General features: G+C 46.3%; 2 protein-coding genes across 4 annotated transcripts in view; both read left to right on the top strand.

Annotated features, from left to right (window-relative positions):
- The first annotated feature begins 983 nt into the window (after nucleotides 1-983).
- Nucleotides 984-19845, top strand: LOC135395348 (solute carrier family 22 member 4-like). The gene is made up of 11 exons (XM_064626584.1): nucleotides 984-1176; nucleotides 4619-4773; nucleotides 5374-5479; nucleotides 7325-7428; nucleotides 9882-10036; nucleotides 11669-11840; nucleotides 14471-14618; nucleotides 14988-15079; nucleotides 16420-16628; nucleotides 16692-16879; nucleotides 19313-19845. The coding sequence occupies exons 1-11, from the start codon at nucleotides 1030-1032 to the stop codon at nucleotides 19664-19666; spliced, it is 1830 nt and encodes a 609-aa protein (XP_064482654.1). The 5' UTR covers nucleotides 984-1029; the 3' UTR covers nucleotides 19667-19845.
- Nucleotides 19846-24339: 4494 nt separating this feature from the next.
- LOC135395346 (organic cation transporter 1-like) overlaps nucleotides 24340-25356 on the top strand; it is a 30242-nt gene continuing 29225 nt past the window's right edge. For all 3 annotated transcript variants that reach the window (XM_064626582.1, XM_064626581.1, XM_064626583.1), the window contains exons 1-2: nucleotides 24340-24580; nucleotides 24824-24978. In XM_064626582.1, the coding sequence (XP_064482652.1) occupies nucleotides 24410-24580; nucleotides 24824-24978 (326 nt within the window). In that variant the 5' untranslated portion in view covers nucleotides 24340-24409. The remainder of the gene's footprint in view (nucleotides 24581-24823; nucleotides 24979-25356) is intronic.

The following is a 25356-nucleotide window of genomic DNA, read 5'->3' as shown; positions in this document are numbered from 1 at the left end:
CATTTTCGTTTGCGTTAATGCTGGCTCTGCCTTTATCGAGACAAAGAGGAAACAGCCACACCCGATCGAGGGCATTACCGCGGAAACCGACGTTATCAGTGGCTGGGGACTGACGATATGCACGTTTTGATAAGGGCGGAAGGCGTGATTATGTCTTTGTTTGCATAGGAGGGAGGGTGTTTGGATGGAACGAAAAGTTCCGCAAACGTAAATATCAGCAAGCGCAACCTCGCACGGGGACGGTTTTGCGGCTGTCAAATTTTTGTACAAATCTTCTGAAAAAACCTGTGATTTCGGTTGGAATAGTGTGCTATGGCCATTGGCTTCCGAATTCATCAAGAAAAACGTTACCTATGCTTGGTTAATTTTCGAGTTCAATTAGCAAAATTAGCTTAATTAATGTGTGACGCGAACGCAAACGGCCTGAATCTGTGTCAAAAGTCTGTGTGTGTGTATTCCAAGTAGTTTCATAATTTTCTGATGTTAAACCTATTTTTAGAAATTTAAAACCACTTTCTCACCGGATACCCTGTATGTCAGTTAGCATTCGCGCCTTACGTTTCTTACATTTCATCACTACATATTGACCCTTAGTGGCTCACGGTCATCTTTTCATTTCATTTTATTTCACTTTATTTTTCCATACACATGATGGACGGAGGCGAGGCAAAAAGCTTAGGGAAGCTTGAGGGGAGCCCCGCCCCCGGGTTGCAGTAGCAGCAACTGTTAAAAAACAAAACCGGAGACAAGCCACGTTGATTTCGGCTAATGTAGAAGATGACGGTTAGGGCAAAAAAGGAATAATACATTTTGTACAAAATCGGAGAAAAAGACGTGGAAACAAAACTCATCAAGTAGAACACATCAAACATCCAAAAGAGAACACATCAATAATTGATCCACGGCAATGATGTGATTTGATTGGTTAGAAGAAGAAGAAAGGTGTCACGTGCCTGGATATACTCTTCTGTTTCTCCATTGCATATTGCATCGACTGGCACTTTGCCCGACATACTTTGCGGAACCAAGATGAGGCGTCATCGTGTTGGCGCAGACGAAGTGGTGGACCCCGCACTATTCCCCCTCAACGTTCTGGGCAAAGAGTTCAAGGATGCGGTGGGGCAGAAGGGCACCTTCAACTATACCGTGCTCTTCTTCGCGTTCCTCTCTTACCATGTAAGTTTTCGCTCGAGATTACCCTAGGCCTCGCGATTACAGCGACTCATGGGGAAATATTCGAGGGAAAAACCGGCATCGATACTTACGTTTCCGAATAAGGATGTAGTTCCGTATCGGGACTGAGAAACTTAAACGAATACATATGCCTTCGTTGGTGTAGTTCCGTATCGGGACCACTCGTTTTTAAAAATCGGTGAAAGCGTTAGGAAGGTAAATATTGCATAGAAGTGGAAGAAGGTCATATACTGAATCTAAAAATGTACGAATTATAAAATTCTGTTGACTAGAAGTTTCTTTATATGCATTTCAACAACCCCATCTCACGCACTTCTAGCGTAACGGATTCGAAACTTGCCATCTTGCAAAAGGTAGAGTCGTTGAATTGGGCTAAATCACCTCACTTTAGTGAGGTTAGTCCAGGTTGGGTTCGTCAGATTGGGCACGCACTAGGCGGTGCGGACGTCGAGACTGTGCCTCGGGTTAGATCAGAAGGTCCTGATGGCGGATCGCCTTCAAGAAACGGGCGATAAAATTTAATTTTTATACGTTTCACGCAATATACGAGGGTCATTCCTGTTTAATTTCATTAGTAATTAGTTACTAATTAGTCAGTAACTAATTACTAACGAAATTAGTTACTAATTAGTTCGTTTCGTTACTAAGCCTTTGATTTTTGTTTTTATTCTTTTTTCTTTAGAAAAGCCAGTGGTCCCGATACGGAACTACATCCCTGAATACATGTATTCGTTTAAGTGTCTCAGTTGGTTTCAGTTTACATATTCCTTGCGCGGAGCAGCCTTCGCTCAGCTATCTGGTATGCCTTCTCCTGCCGTCTCCTTCCAAACTCGACAAGTACACAGCGGTCGCGGTGCGTTCGTCCATAGCCACCTATACCGTGCGTTTCACGTTTGTCCCCCCCCCCCCCCCCCAGAATAATTCGTGAGGAGGTGGAGTTATCGAAACGATTTGTTTTGAGTGAGCATCCCTGAGATATCGACCAAGAACTGAGCAGTAAGCGGCTCATTTGCATACATTCATTAAGTAAATAAAACTCCTCTCTTTTAAATTTTACTTCGGATGCTTTCGGAACCGGTTTTACCGAACCTTCAGCTAAAAATATTCCCGCTTCCACACAGTTTTTTTTTTTTTTTCAGTAATTAATTAAGGTGACGCAAAGGCCTGACGGAAAATAAGAAACAGCCGTAGGAGACGCTTTGGTATTCCCTCTCCTTCTTTACCCGGTTGGTACGCTGTTCTCCCTAGCAGGTGAGATAGGCTTACAGGTTGATAGGGCGAAGGCTGTGTACTGTGATTGAGTATCAACGAGAAGGCATGCCGAATCGTCCCTTCCGTTTCTTCATCTTCCGTTACACCCGCGTGTGAACTATAGGCGGATGAACAGGTTATTGACAGCCGGTCATCTGAGCGAAGAGTGCATTGGTATGCTGCTCCACGCAAAAACAATGTGTAAACAGAAAGCAATTAATTACTCGAAAAAATCACTAATCGACGCGTTCTTTTTGTTTCTTTTTGAATACATTTCCCTGAAGGTTCCAATCTATAAAACACAGGTTCCAAAAGCGTCCGAAGTACAATGTAAAAGTTCAGAGCCGCTCACGGCTCAGTTCTTGACCGAAGTTTGTTGTTGTTGTTTCTTGTTAGTTTGTAAGTAAGTTTTAGTAAGTTTGTTGTCTTGTTTCGCCTAAAGGGAATTGAGAGAAATTTATTTTTTGACTTGAACTTTGAAAATCTCCAAGCGAACCTCACTTTTGTTAGTCACAACCTCACAAAAATTAGTAAAAATTCCGCTTTAGTCCCGCCTGTTTGATTGTCGCAAAGAAGAGCGCACGTAAGATGCGGGAAGAGGAGGACGTGTTCCCGCCTCTGTTCTACCTTTCTTTCCCACGCTTTGACCTTGGTGCTGGGGACAACCGTCTTATCACAAAGAAGGCAAAACAAATGAAGGCGGGGACACTTCCTCCTCTAGACACACATTTCGGCCGCCCTTCTTTGCGAAAATCAAGCGGGCGGGGCTAAGGAGTGATTTTTACAATTTTTTTACTATTTCTGTTGCGATACTGTGCATAGTTTTTGTTGGGTCTGCGGTTATCCGTGGAGGACTTCATTTTTGTGTAAAAAAAGCGAGGTTCGCTTGGCAATTTTCAAAGTTGAATTGACAAAAATAAAATTCCCGCAATTAAAAATTGTACAAAGCCTTCCATAATGGTGGCATAAGTTTCCACAAGGTAATTTCCGAAAGTCCCACAATCCTCCGGCAAGTACGTTGCCAATTAGAATTTTTATCACCTTAGGTGAAACACCCTGTATAGAATATACAGGGTGTCCCAGAAAACGTGTCATTGAATTATAATAAAAAAAAATACACCACCTAGAATCATGCGGTCAATGGCATTTGTTCTTACTGGGTTTTTGCCACCTCCTCATGTGAATGTCGTGTAACGTAAGTTTAATTCTGTAAATTTTTGCGAGCTTAAGTCGGAAATTTGCCTAGTACAGGTCACTTTTTTACCCCACCAATGTGAAGAGCGTGTCTAATTTAGTCAAATTAATGATAATTGACAGGGATATTCAGGAGCTATCCCATCGGAAAAAATAGCCGAACATCATGCTCTACGGAGGTCGCACAGAATAGCGCACGATGAATTTTTCAGCGCAATCTTTGCTAGTCCGACGAAAGGAGGTTGGAAACCCAGCCCTCCCCGACATCGCAGAAAGAGATAAAACAGGCACGGCTTATCACGTCCGACTTTCGCTGGGATAATGCTTTCCTTCTCCCAATTTTAGGAACTGTTACTTTTTCTACTATCACTCTGTAGGCTGGCTTCGGAACCTCCTTTCGTCGCACTGCGAGCGATTGCGCTCAAAAAGTCATCGCGCGCTATGGTCCGGTGGTCCGAAAAGCATGATATTCGGCAATTTTTTTCGATGGGATAGCTCGTAAATATCACTGTGAATTATCGTGAATTTGAGTGAATTCGGCACGCTCTTCGTATTGGTGGGGTAAAAAAGTGACCTTTACTTGGCAAATTTCTGAATTCAGTTCGCAAATGTTGACAAAATTAAACTTGGAGTACATGACATTCACCTTAGGAGGTGGCAAAAACCTAATAAGAACAAATGCTGTTGACCACATTATTCTAGGTGGCGTAGTTTTTTTATTATAATTCAATGACACGTTTTCTGGGACACCCTGTAGAAGGCTATGCTCAGGGACGATCACTGAAAAGGGAGCTTCTCGATAGCGCCACCTGTGTATGAATTATTCAGCTGGAATCAGAATTTCATTTGTGTCGGTACCACCCAGCTGAGACCGTCGCCATTGGCTTCCCCATTCCAACTCTGAAAGCAGCGTAAATGATTCGTCGCGCGAGGGATGGAGCACTAATGTCAAATGTCTTTTTTTCCTGCTTATTATAAGACTTACGAACTGCACATGATCTTCATGACCTACGCAACAGCAAGCTACAACCACTGGTGCAAGAAGCCTGACACGCTTGCAAACATATCAGACTCTGACTGGCTGAATGTCTCCATACCAAAGGACGATAGAGGGGTCTTGTCCTCTTGCACCAGGTAAATATTTCATGAGATAGGGTTCCATAGCCGTTCTTCTGATCCTCTCATTTCTATTAAAATGCGCAGTATCAAGTTTACAACGAGCGTATTTTATGGAACGAGAATCATGAAATTGCACAGCAATATAACATGACTCGCCCGTAGTTGATGCACAAGTATAGTAATAGTGCGCCAAATAGTCATCGATAGACGGTATTCGACTATGCACGACATTCTCGGGTAAACATAAACAAGCCCTCGCCACAACTTCCGGTGCCAAGAAGACTTCCGGTCCTTCCGCGACTAAGGACGCTCGGATCCAGCCGCAATGCAAAGTTATATGTTTCGCTTTCCTGATTTGCTGAAAACTGGAGGCGTATACCTCCTTGTGGCAAATTAAATTGCCATAAGAAGGCGTATATGGCCCTCTCCGTCCTCAAATCAGAAGCAATAACTGTATCAGTCGGCATAGTGGTTGGCGCAGAGAGTGTTTGATGCGAAACCGGATGTCCTTTTGGCAACAAACCGGAAGCGGTGCAGAAAGGCATGTATAGCTACTTGGGTGTTGGTTACACTGAACGTGCGAAAGCACTCTGAGGTGAAGCCTATTACTTTCAGGTACGAACCCGCAGTTCCGACTGATGACTCCGCAAAGAGAACCATAGTTCCTTGCGAATCCTGGCAGTTCCAGTTAGAAGGACACGGACACACCATCGTTACGGAGGTAAGCTTGAAAGGAAATCCTGCGAAGTTCCCCTTCCCCGCTTTTGTTGTCGTTCAGCATACCCGACAGAAGATAGACAAAACGCTGGCGCTGGTGAAGTATTGGTGAAGTATTGGTGAAGTACACCGGCTTCATAAAACGTTAGCGGCACGATTAAAAATTTCGATGCCTACCCAGCGACGATCGTAACAGCGAATACGTACGGCCCCTGATATACACATTCCACAAAAGTACAACTTCAGGAATAGTCTATAATGCTGGCACAATAGATGCCGACTGCGGGGGGGGGGGGGGGGGGGGGGGGGCGTTGCACCCCCGGAACATGAACTAGGGGGGGCGCTGCCACCTCCGGGAAGTCCCGCTAAGAGACTGACACCAACCTTTGGGGCTCGGCGCGCCCGGGTCAAAAGAGCGATGAGGCACCAACCCCAAAAATGCATCTTGCAATTTGTAAAATATGTATCCGCAAAACATACTCATTATCACAGTAGAAGGTGAGGCGAGGAAACACAGAGGGTGACACAACACATAGCCTGAATTTCGCCCAAAGCAATCAGATCAATGAAACGAAGCAGTCGAAAAGGTACCCGCAGCTGCCCGTGAGGTGTAACGGTAGTGTGTTCGGAACGCATATCCGTTGAGAGCGGGTTGTACTCCCTCTGCTCCATTTCATTAACCATATTCATTATATTGCGCGCATTTCGGGTCAAACACCGAGGATTCAATGCATTTTGTTCCTTTTGCACTCAGTTTTCAAAGGCGTAATGCCTTCAGTTGTGCACGTGTTCACTGTTTACGCTCTCTCTGTTTCTTCTTTTTTTTTTCTGTTCTTCCTTCCTCTTATTTCTATACCAGTTCTGCACACATCATAGGAGCAAGCCAGAATGTGTGATTCTTCAGCTTTAGTTTTGTGTTCTTTATTTTTCTTTTCCTTTTCTTCCTTCTTTTCGTTTTCTTTTGCTTTCTTCCTTTCTTTGCCTTTTTGTTTTCCCCCTTTCACTTTTTTTTAAAATAACAAGCTGACATCCATCTGGCTTACGTTTCCTTTCTTTTTTTTTTCTTAATAAACATATCCCCCCCCAGCCAGAGTACTTACTTCGCGGTGCGCCCTTGCCCCTCCCGGGAAAATGAAAACTCACCGCCTCGAACACGCGCGTGGACCTGTATAGCAAACAATCTTAACCTTACCACCATACACCCTTTGGAAAAAGCATTTGCACCTTTTAGGAGGTAATAGTTGTCGCATATGTTGTGCATAAAATGTTCCAAAGTTCTACCAGCTGCCTCACTCTCAAAACAGGGCTTCACCGCATAGCACGTTGTCCGCCAACCATTGGGCCAACCGGAACGCCAACCGGGCCCCCAAGGTCCCCCAAGGCGTCCCTTCGGGATCCGCCCATGCTTCGAGGACAGCGCGATTTCTTGATGATGATGAGCTCAAGGAGGCAGTCGAACACTATTTGCAGATGAGAGAACTGATGTTCTGAGACTGGAACACATAGAAAGGAGGTGTGTTAGCTTAGCTCAATTGGTAGAGCCCTGGACCGGTAATCCAGAAGATGTGGGTTCGAGTCCTACAACTGGCTAACCTTTTCAGTGACTTCCTTCTTTCATCGACTATTTGCAGGGTCGCGACAAATGTTTCTCCTCTTTAGGAATCGGGGGAACTTGGAAGCGATGTGTGAAGTGCGCTGATGTCCGGGGGAGCTGGGGTGGAAAGTAAAAATGTGTTCTTGGGCCCCAGAGTTCGCGCTTCTATGATAGGCTTATTGAACGCCCCTCGTATACGACGGCAACATATTAATGCGAGCAAGCACAGTCCAAAACATTTGCTTTCTTTCGCAGTGGGATTTGGTGTGCGTCAGAGAAGGGCTTATCATGTCCTCCAACATGCTCTACCTTTTCGCCATAATGACGAGCCAACCTATCGCTGGAAATGTGTCTGACAGGTATGAACAGCAACAACCGGCTGGGTTACAGTTGTGAATGAAGCACGACCTACTAGATTATAGCGACCATGTCATAATCGGCAAACCCAATTAGAAGCCCGTCCGCACGATCCGCCAGGGGCATTGGTCCGCGAGATTCGCATCGTGATTGGACGCTGGAAATTTGAATTTTGAACGCACAGAAGCGGAAGGCACGATTACCGTAGCAGGCGACAGCAACAGTTCCTATGAAAACGCGTAGGATGATGATAATCAACTTGAGAAGGAAGCATCTCTCGTGGGACATCCACCGCCTGTACAAAAATACTAAGGTAAGCTAAAGTACAGAGTACTGTAGAAATTGAGGAGGCAATAACCGGACCGATGAGTAGCGCCACCGCTAGCCTCCAAATGTGGCGCTGGAAAGGGGTCCGTATGACGTCGTCGCTATAATCTAGTAGGTCGTCGAATGAAGTGATCGAAAACGAGTTGTCGCGTCGAAGGGTGACTTCGAAAATGACTTTTCGTCGTCGGTGACTTTTTTTCGTCGCATCCTATAGCGGTCCTCGGCGAACCACACTCAGCGCGCGCCAAAATAAACCCATGTGGTTAGCACAGAAGACAATAATCGGTCATTGAGTGAAGCCGACGAGTTCGCTCTGCTCGAGCGATGTCCCAACCAGAGCGTCGAATCGAACCGGAACCGAAAATCGGGATTAACCGTTATTTTTAGCTGGAACTGAACAGGAACTGAACCGTAATTACTAGCGCCAGCCTGGAGTTGAACCGGAACCGCACCGATCTAGAAACTTCGGTTATCGGTTCAGGATATCGGTTCGGGTTGGTGTGTGCCGCCTGTTATCTATCGCATCGTCTTTTGGCGACATCCGTCATATGTGACGTAATACTGGAGATCTGGAGGTCCATTCGGTAGCGCGAGACGTACAAGGCCAAGGGTGAACGGAGTTGTCCTCTTGCCACCACTTATAGAAGAAACGTGTTTTGTCATTCCTACGTTCGAACGAAAGTTTGCAGCAGCAGTGCATTGTAACATGATGTGGAACATTAAAATCGTAGCCAAAGAACCACTATGTTCAATAAGGCTGCACTGCACTGCTGCTGCAAGTGTGCCGCGACTCGCCTGTCGCAGCAGTTCAGTCTTTCCATTTGTAACTTGGAAGTGCCCCGGCACCGACAGCGGCGTGCGGTACTTAGTTTCGATTTTAGAGGTGCAGACGCTGGCCGAAGTTGTTCCAAGTCTGTCAGAATGCAGGCGAGCGCAATGAAGGCGAAAGGAAGCACAATGAAAGTGAATGCATGTTTCGGTGAGTGAAGTCTCTCCAACAATATACTGTTAGTGCATCAACCTAGAAACGACCAAGAAGGCAAGTCTTGAGACTTCAATGGGGCGTTGGAAGTTCATTTGAGCAATAGAGACAATAGTTCATTTGCCATATGAAGATCCTACATAAAAAATACGTTCCACTTCCAGATGACGTGTTACCGCTATAATCTAGGCCTATAGTTTCATTTTCCCTGGGGGTGGGGAGTGGGGGGAGGTGACGTGAGGATTCGAGCGGTCTGCCTGCCTAGATTGGCGGCACGTTGCCCGGAGAAGGGATGAAAGGGGGGTTCTGTTGGTCGAAAAGCAGAAATAGATGCTGGCTACCTATAATTTAGTAGCATATTAGAACCTCGAACTGGTTTCGAACCGATTTACAGCTTCTGAACTGGTCAATCGAACCGAACCCGAATCGAACCGAACCGAATGTGAATTCCGGAGCTGAACCGGAGCCGAACCCGAAACAAACCGAAAAACTTTTCGGTTCGACGCTCTGGTCCCAAATGGTACCCACTTCTGCCGTCCCCATGCAGCTCCATCTATTGAACAAGAGATAACCTCGTCCGGCGCACCCAAGGTCATTGGCCGCGCACGCATAAGCAAAAAAAAAAAAAAAAAACTATCCATAGCAGGCCACATGAGACGTGACAGCAATCGGCAGAGTTCGTGAGTCGGCTGGAATCAGTCGAGAAGTGAAAATCATCATGTTGCACCCGGGGACGACGATACTAGAGTTGAAAGCGAATCACGGTGAAATAATTCTGCATAGAACAGTAATGCAATCGAAACGTCATCCGTCGGGAAAACAAGGTCGTCCAAGGATAATACAAAGAGGAAAACGCTATGAGACGCCGATCGTACTTGGTCGAAAAGCTGGACGCAAAACACTAGGAGGCAGATAAAAGAGATAGGGCGCAGACTAACTGGTGCATGATGATGAAGGAACGAATAACCGAGAGATACGGGACGGACACGAAGACAAGCACAAGCACTTGTGCTTGTCTTCGTGTCCGTCCCGTGTCTCTCGGTTATTCGTTCCTCCATCACTAGGAGGCAGAGCCTAGACGTACCACTACCATTACCGGTATAGGAGACCACCAGACAAGACAGCTTCCGTTTCTTTGCCTGACAGACTTGGCCGTTATACAATGATTCGCTTGTCCTCGTTTCTGATCATGATCGGAGGGTTCGGAGTGATCTTCGCCAGGTCACTGACCATGTACAACGCCTGCCGCTGCATCGTAGCAATTTCCAGTGGTGTCGTCTATGTACTTCCATTCGTTCTTGGTGAGTGCGTTCTTTGATGACAGTTGCTGTTTATTGCCGCAACCATGTTTTTTCAAGTTTACAACCATAGCAAATGAAAGCAGCACACTGTGCGACAGCCAGGTGAAGAGGAATCTTCCCATATCGCCATACTTTTCAGTGCACACTTTAATTTGGGAAATGGTACATTTGCCATGTGCTCTGGCTCTGAGCTGCTTATATACAGGGTGTCCCAGAAAACGTGTCATTGAATTATAATAAAAAAACTACACCACCTAGAGTCATGCGGTCAATGGCATTTGTTCTTACTGGGTTTTTGCCACCTCCTCATGTGAATGTCGTGTAATGTAAGCTTAATTATGTAAATTTTTGCGAGCTTAAGTCGGAAATTTGCCTAGTAAAGGTCACTTTTTTACCCCACCAATGTGAAGAGCGTGTGTAATTTAGTCAAATTAATGATAATTGCAATGATATTCAGGAGCTATCCCATCGGAAAAAATAGCCGAACATCATGCTCTACGGAATAGCGCACGATGAATTTTACAGCGCAATGTTTGTCAGTCCGACGAAAGGAGGTTCGAAACCCAGCCCTCCCCGACATCGCAGAAAGAGATAAAACAGGCACGGCTTATCACGTCCGACTTTCGCTGGGATAATGCTTTCCCTCTCCCAATTTTAGGTACTGTTACTTTTTCTACTATCACTCTGTGGGCTGGCTTAGGAACCTCCTTTCGTCGCACTGAGAGCGATTGCGCTCAAAAGTCATCGCGCGCTATGGCCCGGTGCTCCGAAAAGCATGCAATTCGGCTGTTTTTGCCGATGGGATAGCTCGTGAATATCACTGTGAATTATCATGAATCTGAGTGAATTCGGCACGCTCTTCATGTTGGTGGGGTAAAAAAGTGACCTTTACTTGGCAAATTTCCGAGTTGAGTTCGCAAATATTTACATAATTAAACTTGGAGTACATGACACTCACATTAGGAGGTGGCAAAAACCTAATAAGAACAAATGCTCTTGACCGCATGATTCTAGGTGGCGCAGTTTTTTTATTATAATTCAATGACACGTTTTCTGGGACACCCTGTATATGAATGTGAAATCTTAAAATATTGAATTGAATTCAATTGAATTAAATTACGGGCCAAGTGATGTGCAATTCCCGTCCGCGCAAAAAATGTGCCGAGAACTTCCGTTTGCCCATGGCTGCAGCCCTAAACTCCGCTGAATTCAGTCTTGCGCGAAATGTGCTGTGGAAGCTGTGGATTTCCTGTGGTTCCTATATAGCAGGTTTCAATGCAAACGGGACTCTGGTCGATATTGAGCACCGCGAGTTAAATGCATCCCACTGATTGGCCTCCAGCGCGCGAATGCCTATTTGAAATATCAGAACGGTTGTCACGTGGTGTCAAGTCATGTGGAAACTGTAGGCCAGGATTTCAAAACGTTTGGAACGCGCCAACTTAAAAAAAATAACGATAATGCTCGTTATGTACCTGGGACCTGCTCTCAGCACCAATACAGGTGCACCATATTCGGACCGCCCGTTTTTTCGTGTATTTTCAACCAACCTATGCCATAGTTAAGACCATTATTTGCACGAATGCTTGGGGCACTGTCCTGAACTGAACGTCCTGTTCGCAATGTTGATAGCAATCGAGAGCATTCCAGCCGACTTGCTGACGACCTACACCATAGTCATTCAAGCTGGCATGACCACAGCCGGCTTGGAGCTGCACTTCATAGACAAACAGATGGCGATGGGGTGGCGAAGCTTACAAACAATTATCATGGTCAACACTACCGGCATGTTCTTGGCAACATTGTAAGTATTTTTATACTCTGTGGTGGCTGTGATATCGGTATGGTACGTGATTGATATCGCTTTGTACGGTCTGCCCCCGAGATTTTATGAGACGAGATGTTGGAAAGTTTATGAGCGAAGACGTTCAACATGGGGCTTTCTGAGACGAGATAGTACGTGCGATTACGTTTGACGAATATCTGTAAGGGCAGTTTGAGATTGATTCTTAATAGCAGGCATTGACACATACCTACTGGATGAGAACGCAAGACTAGTGTAATACTCTCCTATACATGTATACACGCATCACCATGGAGGCTTCATTGAAAAGAGGGTACTTACCAACCATCCAAAGTTATATATTACATGTGCGTTAATTTACAGAACACACTCTTGCTCCAGCGCTCATGGATAACGTTCAGGGTGTTTCACAAAACGTGTCATTCGGACGGGGTAAACGGCATTTGTGTGGCAACTAAATTTGCCACCTTGCAAAAAAATTTTCATTTGATTTTAATTGATTTTGATGAAATTGAATTTCTTTAATTGAACTCCAAAATTTCCCAAGTCAACCCTAACGTTTTCTTTTCTTTTTTTGCAGAATTAGATAGCCCGTAGCTTACTTAGTCAGATCCACCAAGAAATCCGCTCGATATTGCAAATGGAACTGCCCAAAAAAATGTCCCGAAATTGAGGCTTCAAAGTTTCGGGCATTCAACGGCGCACCAAATCAGTCGCAAAGACACTTAATGCTGTTCATAATTTCACAAAACGGGCGTACGCCTCCCGTTTTCAACAAATTAGTGCAGATAACGATATCATACGAGATGGTGGTTGTTGGCTAGGAAGCGTGCTATGCGGTAAAGTTCATTTCTAAGAGTGTAGCTTCAAGGGGGCAGGAGCATGTCCTCCTCTCCGCGCATCTTTGCGACTGATTTGGTGTGCCGTTGAATACCCGAAACTTTGAAGCCTCAATTTCGGGACTTTTTTTGACAGTTCCCTTTGCAATATCGAGCGGATTTCTTGGTGGATCTGACTAAGTTCGCTACGAGCTCTCTAATTCTGTAAAACAAACGTGAGGTTGATTTGGGAAATTAAAGAAATTCAGTTTCTTTTAATTAAAATCAAATGAAAATATTTTCGCAAGGTGGCAAAGATAGTTCCCACACAAATGCCGTTTACCTCGTATTTTTCCATCGCCCCGTTTTTTTATAAAGTCCGAATGACACCTTTTGTGAGACACCCTGTATGTAACCAACCAGCAGAAGAGTGTTAAAAGATATGTTAATGATGGTGACTGGGGTGTTTCATCGCCAGAGGCGATACTCTACCCCATGCTCGCGGTAAGGTGGTAAAATGGAATAACGAGCGGCCTCACAGTCGTTACACAACCAAGCTTTATTGTCATAGTTATTGCAAAGCCTGGTTGCTAGCTCATGCAGTGCTTCGTGTATAGTGCTCGTCTTTTGTGTACCCTGCACTGGTAGCAGACATGTACAAGAAACTGAAAATTGTATGATAAGATAATAAATACATGAAAATTAAGGTAATTAAGATAGAGTACAAAATACTTCAAAAAAGTATTTAAGATACAGTATTTTAAATACAATACTCCAAATATGTACACGTCTGACTGGTAGTAGGTTGTTCTGTATTCTCGCAAAAGTTCCATATGGAAAGATAGACGCCAAGGAGATGCCTTCATCCCTTGGAACGTCTTAAGGACGTCCCTCGTTGTACCTAGTTCACGCGCATCTCAACGAGCTCTTTCAGGCTGCACAAAATACACTCTAAAAACAGAACTTCACCGCATAGCAAGCTGTGCGCCAACCATTGCCACTTCGCTTCTGCACAACCATTGCGCTTCTGATTCGAAAACAGAGGGGGGCGTACGCCTTTTTGTGGCGGGACATATGCAAATTGCCACAAAAAGACTATCGTTCGTGCCAATGGTTGGCGCAGAGCGAGCTATGCGGTGAAACTGTTTTTAGAGTGTATGGTGGAATGTCACCCGCCTTGTTATCGGCGCGTCTTGTGCTACGCGCCGGTCCGCCGATAAGTTGTTCTACACTCTTAAAAATGAACTTCACCGCATAGCACGCTCCTAGCCAACCATCGCCTCGAATGATATCGTTATCTGCCCTGATTTGTTGAAAACGGGAGGCGTACGCCTTTTTTGTTACACTTATGCTGTTCATAATTTCACAAAACGGGCGTACGCCTCCCTCTCTCTTCGAATCAGAAGCAACAACCCTATCATTCGTGGCAATGGTTGGCGCAGAGCGTGCTATGCGGTGAAGTATAGGTCCTCAACTCCCCTCTCCCACTTTCCTTTTTTTTTTTGTTTGGCTATAGTCGTGACGATGCCCACTTGAGTGCGGCCAACAACGGCAAGCTACCTCGACACCCCCCCCATAGGTGTCACAAAAAAGGCGTACGCCTCCCGTTTTCAATAAATCAGGGCAGATAACGATATCATTCGAGTTGATGGTTGGCTGGGAGCGTGCTCTGCGGTGAAGCGTGAAGAGCGCCGTGTTTGACATTCTTCACAGCCTCGGCGTTGATCTAGATGGCCACGTGGCTCGCTTTAAATATTACGTACTCTCACTGTGTCACTCGCTTGCATGAGTTACTACTTGTCTGCTCCACAGCCTCATGAAGGAATCGCCCGAGTGGTTAGTGATCAGTCAAAGACTCGGCGAAGCGGAAAAGCTTGTGCTACGTGCGGCCAGAATCAATGGGATGGCCGACGCCGAGGTGAAAGAAAAAATCAACAAGGCCTTGACCAAGTATGAACGGGTAAGCTCTTCACTTTAGCCTCCTTCGCGAGTAACATGGTGCCTAACGGGTGCGCAGAGTACCGCAATGCCTTGAGCGACGGTCCTTCTTTCATTGATTTACTCACTAATTTCAGGTACTAGAGTATTTAAACTCCAGTACCGTAGGGGAAAGTATGAGGGTTGGTGCACGGCGCGATAGTACCGTGTCCGACCGGAAATGGAAGAATGCGCTGTTGCCTTACTATCAAGAGCAATTCTTTTATCGAATTTAGCCTTCAACGTCGTGTTAGTTCTCCTGTGTACAATTGACCTCAGCTACTAGTAGGTTACTTTAGAACTATTGCAGGCTTCAGTCTGTTCAACGCCGTTCTTCTTTTGTATATTTTAGTCTCGAAAACAGATATCGACGTCCAAAGTTGGGTGCTTGGGTCTCTTCATTCCCACGCTCCGCCGCAAGACAGTGATTCTGGCAATCGCCTGGTACGACTTTCTTTATATACGCGTAGCAGTTTCAACGTCGGTAACAAACTGAAAGCTGGGCACGATTGTCTGAAGTGACCAAGAATTTCGCCATACGACGCAACCGATGGGGATGGATAGTAAACTAACAAGATGGCGTATATGTAGGGAGTGACTTTTTCGGGTTAAATGCTTTCTCAAAATCGGGGAATAAAAATCGGGCGCTATTTTTAAATCTGTAACTTGGGGAGAAATCGGGCGATAATTGTGCCTTCGGGTGTTATCGGGTGTTTTTGTTTCTCCTTTTGTCTATTAAGTCCTTTCCTATTCTCTCTCTTTTTTTTTCTTTTTTTGCGAAATCGTGACCTTCCAGCGGTAATCCCCGAACGCATAGACAGTATTGACAGAAGTGCACGGGTGTATTGCTGGGAACGTAAGTGACCCATTCTCACATGTGTTACACGTGGCGGCCTTTGTTCGTCTTCAGTGGAAACGTCACTTGAGGATTTCATAATGACTGGAATTCGGGGAGAAATCGGGTTTATTTAACCCGAATTGGTCGGAGGTCAGTTCGGGGGGAATAACGGGTGGAGTCGGGTCGAAAAAGTAACTCCCTACGTATATGCAGGCCAGCTGGCGGATGAACTCCATAATGTAAAAGCCTGAGTCTGCATGGGCGAACGAATTACAACCAATATACATTTCGGGTCGTATCAGGATCATAATCGACTACTATGAGGGTCGTAAAGCCATTTTCGAAAATACCAGATCGCGGTTTATGATTGTCGTGGTTATCTGCACTGGACTTAAAAGAATTGGTAGAGAGAGAGAGAGAACGAGAATGCGATCACCGGTCCACGATAAGATGCCAAAACTGCCTTACATGATCATGAGCTATTATGCGTGGTATTCTTGATTGAAACGGAGGGTTCTGCAAATCCTCGCAAGCAGTACAATGTACTGAAAGTCGGGTGCAATAGGGGTGGACGTGTAGGTGGAAGTCCTTGAACAGACTAGTGAAGCTAACGAACATTGACAAGACAAGCGTCCACCCCTTTGCACTCGACTTTCAGTACATTGTGCTACTTATCAGCACACCGTATTCAACGTCCCTCGCGAAGGATGACATTAAGACGCTCGCGTCCTCGGACGGGTTTCAACCTGTAAAATTGGATCAGTAAGCCGACACGTTATCAATTGATCCATCGAGGTCAGTTATATATTCATTCGATCTCTGTAATTATAGAAGTCGGTGAACCCGCGAGCGTATTAATATAGTATAGACCCTATCGATGAGGCGAGATAGAGTTAGCAACGAACTTCTATGTAATGAGCGTGATCTGCTCCTCCAACATACACAGTACATCCCTGTCGACGGCCTATTACATCTTCATTGTGGAGCTGAATACGTCGGATATGTCCAAGATATTCCCCTGGCATCTCTTCATTTCCGCTTTGGGCCTGGGCGTCTCCTACATGGTAGCCAGCATGGTCGGAATACGCTTCACCGCCTCTGGCTCCCTAATCATATCGGGAGTTCTCTTCGGGGGTTTCACATTTGTCAAGTCACGTATGTGTTTTCGTCTCAACCATCGGAGCATTGGCTGAACAAACCCATTTTGTATCCTTTCAGGGACCAGCGATGCCCTGCTGATTTTGTTTTTAAGCGCGACCGTGGTGATGCTAACAATCACTGCCTTCCGTATGCTTCCCGCTCTTATTATGACTCACTATCCGACAGAAATGCGCGCAACTGCGATGACCACCTTCAGCGTCTTCACCTACTCCGGTGTCTTCACCAAGGGTTTCACAACCTTTCTGGTACGAACGACGCCCCTCTTGTAATGTCTTGCGGCGTCTCTGGGCAATGACAATGCACAATACCGAGTTAACAGGTTGGGGGGTACCTACATTCTTAGAAATGAACTTCACCACATAGCACGCTTCTAGCCAACCATCATCCCGAACGACATCGTTCTGTCCCCTGATTTGTAGAAAACGGGAGGCGTACGCCTTTTTGTGACACTTTGCAGAAATGTTAATTGTCATAAAAAGGTGTGCGTCCCGCGCTTTCCACAAATACCACTCTGTACGACGGTTGGCCTCCAGCGTGCTATGTGGTGAAGCTTGGATTTGAGAGTGTAGGAGATCGGGAGCATTCTACGATACGATGATCGAAGCTGTCAAATGGAATATCACCGGCGTGACTAAAGGAATTATGCGATTGGCTGCCATGAACTCCTTCCAATCTATACAGGGTGTCTCAGGGTGTCCCCGGGCTAAATAATTCGCGAACGGGTGCACCAATCGAATAACTTTCCTTTTTCCAAGTTTCTGTCCGATACCATCTACACTCTAAAAACAGAGCTTCACCGCATAGCACGCTGCGCGCCGACCATTGCCAAGAATGACAGTGTCATCGCTGGTGATTGGAAGACCGAGGCTGCGTACGTTTGAGGTTCAAGCTACATTTAGTTCGCCCGCCCACACAGGACTACCCAGGAGAGTCGTCGCACTCCTCTCCAAAAAGGGCGACAAGAAGTTTTAACACTATGGATAAGGTTTGGGTGAAAAAGTAAGAGCGCCAGTCCCCCACCCCGCGTATCTGACTAATATGCGCCCTTTCTCTGTTATGATCGCGCATAGTACCTTGATATCACACGCTTTCCACTAGCACAACACTGGCCCAAACTTTTTCTTCGGCACTCCCCGTTGCGAAGTAAGCTCAAGAACGCTTAATTCATCGGTGGATAAGGGAGCGGAAGAGCGTCCTTTTGCGCCTCACCGCGACCAGCTGCGACAAAAATATGTAAACAGAAAACAAATTAATTACTGCAACAAATGACCCGCTTGGCCGGGTGACATTTTTATCGAGAAGGTGTCCACTGAAGGTCCCAAAAGGGGTAGTACCCATTTTAATGCCGACGGCGCCCTGATTTAGAAGTTGTTTTTCACGAAACTCATTTGAATTTTTATTTTAATAATGAGCGCCTCTATATGTCCCTTCTATGTTGTTCCTTTCATGCCTCCCACTCATTCACACGGCGCGCAGCTCGTTGGACAGATACTTGTAAAAAGAAAGTTCTTCGACTGGTGCACCCGTTCGCGAATTATTTAGCCCGGAGATTTAACCGAGACACCCTGTATATTAAAACTCGCGAATGTCGCTACAGTAAGAGAGGGCAAAACAGGCCCATAACGCCTTTTGGTCCGTCGCATAGCCAATATTCCACTCATTCTTCGGCATCAGAACTTACGCAGGTGAGATATAGGGCATAGAAAAAAAAACTCTTTCTTCGTCCCTTCTTGTAAAGGCCGACCCGCATGGTGCGCTTTTCTTGCGTAAAAGCTGAGTTTTCACGCCCAGCGCAAAATTTTGTACGTCGCTGCTGCTCGTAGCGCGGGATTCACTGCATCAGAGCTGGTTCAGCAGCAGTCTGTTCACGGGCGTTCATAGCAACCGCTCAGGGCGCAGTAAGTCACTTCTGGTTCCGGTCTAGCATCCTACTTCCTTTTTAGCAATGGCCGCTCTTACAAAAAAAAAAAAAAAAAGCTGCAGAAGGACATCTCCAAGTACAACAATTTTCGCTCGTGAGGGTCCATTTTACCAAAGAAACACCCACAAAAAAAAAAAAAAAAAACCATTTCAGGACTGAACAGGAAAGAGGAGAATGTTGCCAACACTTCGTAAAGCACATACGCAAAATCTGCTGTGCACGCAGCAGCGGGATTTGCGCCCCCACGGTGCGTGGCTATGCAGAGTTTTACGCCGCGCGACATTCACAGAAACATGCACCATGCGGGTCGGCCTTAAGACGTAGGATTTTATTCCACGAGCCAAGCATTGTACTTCGAAGGACACTAAACATATACGGTCTTCGGTGTTTACATCGTCTCGTTACTAGGCTTAGTGTCCTTGAAAGAAAAGGATTCGGCGGCAAGCTTCTTCCAGCGTGGTGCGGAGACCGGAGGGGTGCTGGTGTTAGGAGGTAGACGCTAGAATTCTCGGCGACGCCTTAGAGTTGTGCGGTTTCTTTCGAAAATTCGTGGAACCGTGTGATGTGCATTTATATTTAGCGTACTGAACCTCTGAGTGAGGTTCATTGATAATGTGAAATCAAATGATCATGTTCATGCTACCGTGGTCTGTCCGTGCACACAACCCCTTGTTTTTACGGTCTCTTTATTATGTGTGCTGATGTGTTCGGCTGGGGTTTCAACTCGTAACATTTGGTAACCTGTTGTCCTTTGTAGGATTCTTACGTAAAGGGAATAGGATCCTACTTTTTTGGGGCCACCTGCATTCTTGTTGGAGTCCTGGTTCTACTGCTACCAGAACCGCACGAAACCGTCCACGAAGATGGGCTTTACTCACCATCGAGTCCCATGGCCACGCGTCGAGTAGGGATGTCTGAGCTGAAGTCTTTCGCAGCTGAAAAGGCGGCTTCGCCGAAAACAGTCAGAGGAGCGGTGGAGCAGCTTGGAGAGATGGTCCGGTCAGCTAGTCCGACCGGGAGTCCAATCTCACTCAAGAGTCCAATCCCACTCGGTCCACGGAGTCCACACGGTATCAAAAGTCCCGTTCGGAAAAAGAATGTGAAGAAGTAACCAGGCCGAAACTACTACTTATACCGTTATACAGTGAACCAATAATTTTTTATGGCACTCCGTTAGATGTTGTCATGGGATGTACCTAATGAACGCGCTCCAGCTGGAGCGATTTAAGCTGTGCTGATCGTTATGCAAATATATGACGCATTCTGGTGGGTCTCGTGCAAAGAAGGAAATGCTCATCGCGTACAATCTTGTGTCTACCTAACTGCTGCTGCTTTTCGCTGAAAGTGAAGAAAGGCATTCGCTCTGTTGACATCGGTGTGCTGCACTTACGTACTTTGAAACCGCGTAGTGTTTCTGCATTTCATCTGCTAATCCAACTGTTTGCCTATCGGTATCTACAGCGGCACGACGCTCGGGGGTAGGGCGTTTGTGGTATGACGTCACAGGAACGTCTCTAGCGATCATTGCGCACAGACGCCGGGCAGCACAAACCACGACCTAACTACTATGGGCAATATCTACTGCAGTATCTTGTGCTACAATTTTGACCGTTATGTGGCATCAGAGTGGAAATCTAGATAAGGCTGAACAAGGACACACAAGGATTAGGCCAAAGATTAACCCTATGCTGGACTGTGGGATACCGGTGTCCTACTTGTCACTTGATCTTATATGCGGGCTTGAGCTACGCCGAGCGACCATATTATTCCCGAATTGCTGTGGCTCCATCTATGAGGAGTGCAGTGTTTCACTCTCCTATACATGAAAAGCTCTGGACCCAATAGGACGGTTCTTTTCTCTGTTCTCCGTGAGTGATGCGTCGTTTCATGTGCCGTTTCGGAAACCTTCGCAACCGGAACCGGCATATAGGGCGTCCGTATACCTGTAGCTACGGGACTCGTGTTCTCGCTATAGAAAGGGAGTTTGCTTGGTCTGTCTTCCCGCTAGGCCGTGTGCTCGCGTTACACTCTTAAAAATGAACTTCACCGCATAGCACGCTCCTAGCCAACCATTATCTCGAATGATATCGTTATCTGCCCTGATTTGTTGAAAACGGGGGGCGTACGCCATTTCTGTGACACTTATGCTGTTCATAATTGTCACAGAAAAGGCGTACGCCTGCCGTTTTCAACAAATCAGGGCAGATAACGATATCATTCGAGATGATGGTTGGCTAGGAGCGTGCTATGCGGTGAAGTTCATTTTTAAGAGTGTAGGCTCGGTTGACTGAAGTTCTTACATCGCCGGCTGCAATTGCTTGATTTGGTCCATATGTGCGACAACTGCAAACGCCCACGGAAGAAGCGCTGTTTAGTTTAGTGGCGACACGAATGGCCGCGCCGCTGATCCTGATGAATCGTCCCAACATGAGCGACGAGAGTGAGACGAGCTGTAGACGGGCGGATCCAGACCCTCACTGTAGGGGAGGGAGGAAGGTTTCTTTGTCGAAGCGCGTAGCTAAGGAGGGGAGAGGGAGAAAACTAGTGTGAAAAGGTAACTTCTATAGTTACCACCTGCACACTTAAAAATGAACTTCACCGCATAGCACGCTCCCATCCAACCATCTCAAATGATATGGAGCGTGTTATGCGGTGAAGTTCATTTTTAAGAGAGTAGGCCAACGTAGCGTCTCATAAAGGATGTAAAGAAATTACCGTATATCCAAATTGCTACAAAAATGCGTACGCCCCCTCGCTCACCGAATCAGAAGCGATAACCCAACCACTCGTGGCAACGGTTGTGCGGACAACATGCTATGCGGTAAAGTTCTGTTTTGAGAGTGAGGTAGCATAGAGAGCGACATCGCAAGAACGCGATGACCCGCGTGCCTGAGTGGTTCCGGCTTGCTGCCAAATGCAAGTCCAACCATGGCAAAGACGCATCATGTGCACCCTGTGCTCAACGAATGGCAAATAGGTCTTTAAAATGAACTTCACCGCACAGCACGCTCCTAGCCAGTCATCATCTCGAATGACCTCGTAATCTGCCCTGATTTGTTGAAAATGGGAGGTGTACGCCTTTTTTGTGACACTTATGTAGTTAATAATAATAATAATTGTCACAGAAAAGGCATACGCCTCCAGTTTTCAACAAATCAGGGCAGATAACGATATCGTTCGAGATGATGATTGGCTAGGAGCGTGCTATGCGGTGAATTTCATTTTTAAGAGAGTGTGTCAAGTATCTGTGCAGTGTATGCGGGATCCCGCTCTCCGTAGTGTATTTTGAGCCTTTTCAGGGGCCTCAAGTGGATCGTGGGACATACACTCTCCCACTTCAAGTAGCTTTGCTGGTTCATGGGACAAATTAGTCCCACTTTTTGCTCGTCTGTAAAAAAAAATTGTCAACGTTCGGGCTTGGTTTTTTGTTTATAAAACTGCATCAGAAACGCAGTGGGAATGTCCCTGATGATGTTCGGTGTCACGCTTTCTCGTGTCCAACAAATGGTCCTAAAGTGTTGAAATCTGGGATGATTTCATAATCTCCAGTGCCCAAAACGTCACGAAGGGAGGAACTACGAAGCGCCCTCAACTTTCTAATGACAAAATGTGGCAAAGCGGCCGAGCGCTCGGATATTACCAACCTATTGCAGCGCTGGATCGCGTGACGGTTGTCACCCGAACATAAGCGCCACGAAATAGTGAACTTTAGTCGCGTGAACATAGTGAACTTTAGTCGCGTGAACGCGCACCCACGTGAACTTCGACGCGCGGGCCAATGCAACACCACCAATAGATAGAGGTGGTGGTGGTGGGGGCGATAGGGCTTGCCGTTGTCGGCCTCACGTATGTGGGCAACGTCACGACTGACGCCCTGGGGGAATGTGCGTCCTGGGCCGACTTCTAAGGGAACTGTGCCGACATATGTCTTAAAGCTTCTGAGGAAAACCCAGGAAAAACCCCAGACAGCACAGCCGGCACCGGGATTCGAACCCGGGTACCTCCCAGTCTCTATCAATAGATAGAGAAAGCCTGCTTACTCGTCGACGTGGCGTAACAACTAATTGTCAGCCAATCAGGATCGTGTTTTCAACGGCTGCAGCCAATCACGAACGCGCTTTCACCGGTCGTGGCCACGAAAACGAACCACCGTCGTCTGCGAGTTGTGATTGAACGTCCCCGCGTACTAAATGGGAAAACTTGGTGATAAAGCGCAATACTATTTTCTGGAAAGCGTGTTGCACTTTTTGTCTAAATATTCAGGTCTGCAGGTGCCAAGTAAGCTGCGGTTTCCTGAATTCGCCGAACAGCGAATTGTAGTAGCTGACGAATTCTGACTATACAGGGTGTTTCAGTTAAATCCCCGGGCTAAATAATTCGCGAACCGGTGCACCAATCGAATAACTTTCTTTTTTACAAGTATCTGTCCAATACCACCTACAAGATGCGCACCGCGTGAATGAGCAGGAGGCGCTCATTATTTAAATAAAAATGCAAATGAGTTTCGTAAAAAAGCGTAACTTCTAAAGCAGGGCGCTGTCGGTATTAAAATGGGTACTATCCCTTTTGGGACCTTCAGTGGACACCTTTCAGAGAAAAATCTGCCACCGAAGCGGGTCATTTGTTGCAGTAATTAATTGGTTTCGGTTTACGTATTTTTGTCGCGGCTGGTCGCGGCGAAGCGCAAAAGGACGTAATTCTTTGGTGTAATTCATTGGTGTAAGGACGTAATTCATTGATGGATAAGGGTGTGAAAGAGCGTCTTTTTGCGCTTATACTTGTGCTTATACTTATGCACAGATACTTGTAAAATAGAAAGTTATTCGATTGGTGCACCGGTTCGCGAATTATTTAGCCCGGGGATTTAACTGAAACACCCTGTATACAGGGTGTGTGCAGAAAAACATGACCCGCATTTTTACATGTAACTCGTTGTCTACTTAGCTGAGGAACTTCCGGTGGCGCACGACGGCGTATTTATGCGTGCGAAAGCTACAAAAAAATCCTGGAAGCCATACTCAGTGTAAAAAAATAAACGGAGCGCGAAAACATGGGCTTCCATGCATTACAATAGGGCGGTCATGACAGTGCATGGTAGTGCATTTCGGTCTCATGAGAGTTATGTGCAGGCACCGCTAGGGGTACTGCCGATGAGCATCCATGTGGGAGATCGTTTCGATTCATGCACCGATAGCTCCCCTAGCGGTACTTGAACATAACTCTCCTATACGTGCACCATGTTGCCCTTTCACATACACCCTGTTGTCCACCATGCATGTTGCCCTATTCTGATGCACGGAAGCCGACGTTTTCGTTGTTCCGTTTATTTTTAAAGCTGGGTATGGCTTCCACAATATTTCTACAGATTTCGAACGCATAAATGCGCCATCGTGCGCCACCGGAAGTTCCTCGGCTAAGTAGACAACGAGTTACATGTAAAAATGCGGGTCACGTTTTTCTGCACACACCCTGTATGTCCACGCAGAGAAGGAGTGAGAGGAGGCAATAAGCAGACCTTCTGTATCTAGGTGGTGTTGGCCAGCGCGGGCCCTCGCCACCCTCACATTGCGGATGTGACGACACCGGATACAGTAGTTGGGCAATCCGCTGCCCGGTCGTATCGAGCACTGGCGAAAAAAGTGCAAGCTGGCGAATTCCGGCCTCTCGGAAAGCGGCACGCGAATATGCGAGATTGCTGCGCTTTGACCAAGCGAACAGAACTGCTCGGGATCTGGCAAAAAAAAAAATAAAAGTCACGAGAAATGCGCACGTTATAACGCTGGCAACATTGTGCGCCGCGACAAGCTGGTTGTTCCTATTAGAAGAAAAGGAGTTGTAGCTCTTTCGAACAAGTATGGAGAAGCGTAGAGGGGACGATACCGCGAAAGGGCATCAGGACTCCAGGTCCCCGGTCGACCCACTTCATTATCCCCTCAACATTCTGGGAAACGACCTTTCCCAAGCAGCGGGACGAGACGGACCATATCAACTTCGGTTGCTCTTCTTCGGATTTCTCGCCTTTCATGTGAGTATGGTTCATAGAACTGCAAGTTCACTCCCATCCCCCCGAAATTATACCTTTGGTAATGCATTTGAGTGAAGGATTTCTGGATTTGGTAAAGGTAGCCGTCAAAAATCTAGGTTGATAAGATTTCGAGAAGGAAAATTCAACAGCTGTATAAGCACGCTCTCAGGTAGCCTGTACCCTTGTCTTCGGCTCCCACTAAAACCTTTCCCTTTATTAACCTGAGAGGATGTGTTTCTCCAGGTGGTCTCCATACACACGTCCTACATGAAGTTCATCGACCACCCATTCGATCATTGGTGCAAGAAATCCGAGGCGTTCCGCCACATATCAACTGACGAATGGATACATTTAGCCATTCCTAAGGACCACAGAGGTGTTCCAGATGCTTGTTCCAGGTCAGTAAAATGTACTGCTTGCGGCACAGTTGTCCGCGATCCGTTCAGCAAGTATCCCCTACAGCGTTTGTTGCCAATGAAAGCCTCCCATAGGGAGAAACATTTGATACGAATATGTATATATACACTGTCTACGACTTAAACGTCGCGGTAGAGACATTGGGCCTACACTGTTAAAACAGAGCTTCACCACATAGCACGCTCCTAACCAACGATCATACTGAATGATATCATTCTGTGACATGATTTGTTCAAAACAGGGGGAAGGCGCCTATCTGAGACAAGATAATCTGTCCCAGATAGGCACCTCCCGCCTGTTTTAAGCAAATCATGACACAGAATGATATCATTCGGTATGATGGTTGGTTAGGAGCGCGC

The sequence above is a fragment of the Ornithodoros turicata genome, chromosome 5 (genome assembly GCF_037126465.1).
Source record: "Ornithodoros turicata isolate Travis chromosome 5, ASM3712646v1, whole genome shotgun sequence".
NCBI lineage: Eukaryota > Metazoa > Arthropoda > Arachnida > Ixodida > Argasidae > Ornithodoros > Ornithodoros turicata.
This window is presented reverse-complemented; position numbering and strand designations above follow the sequence as displayed.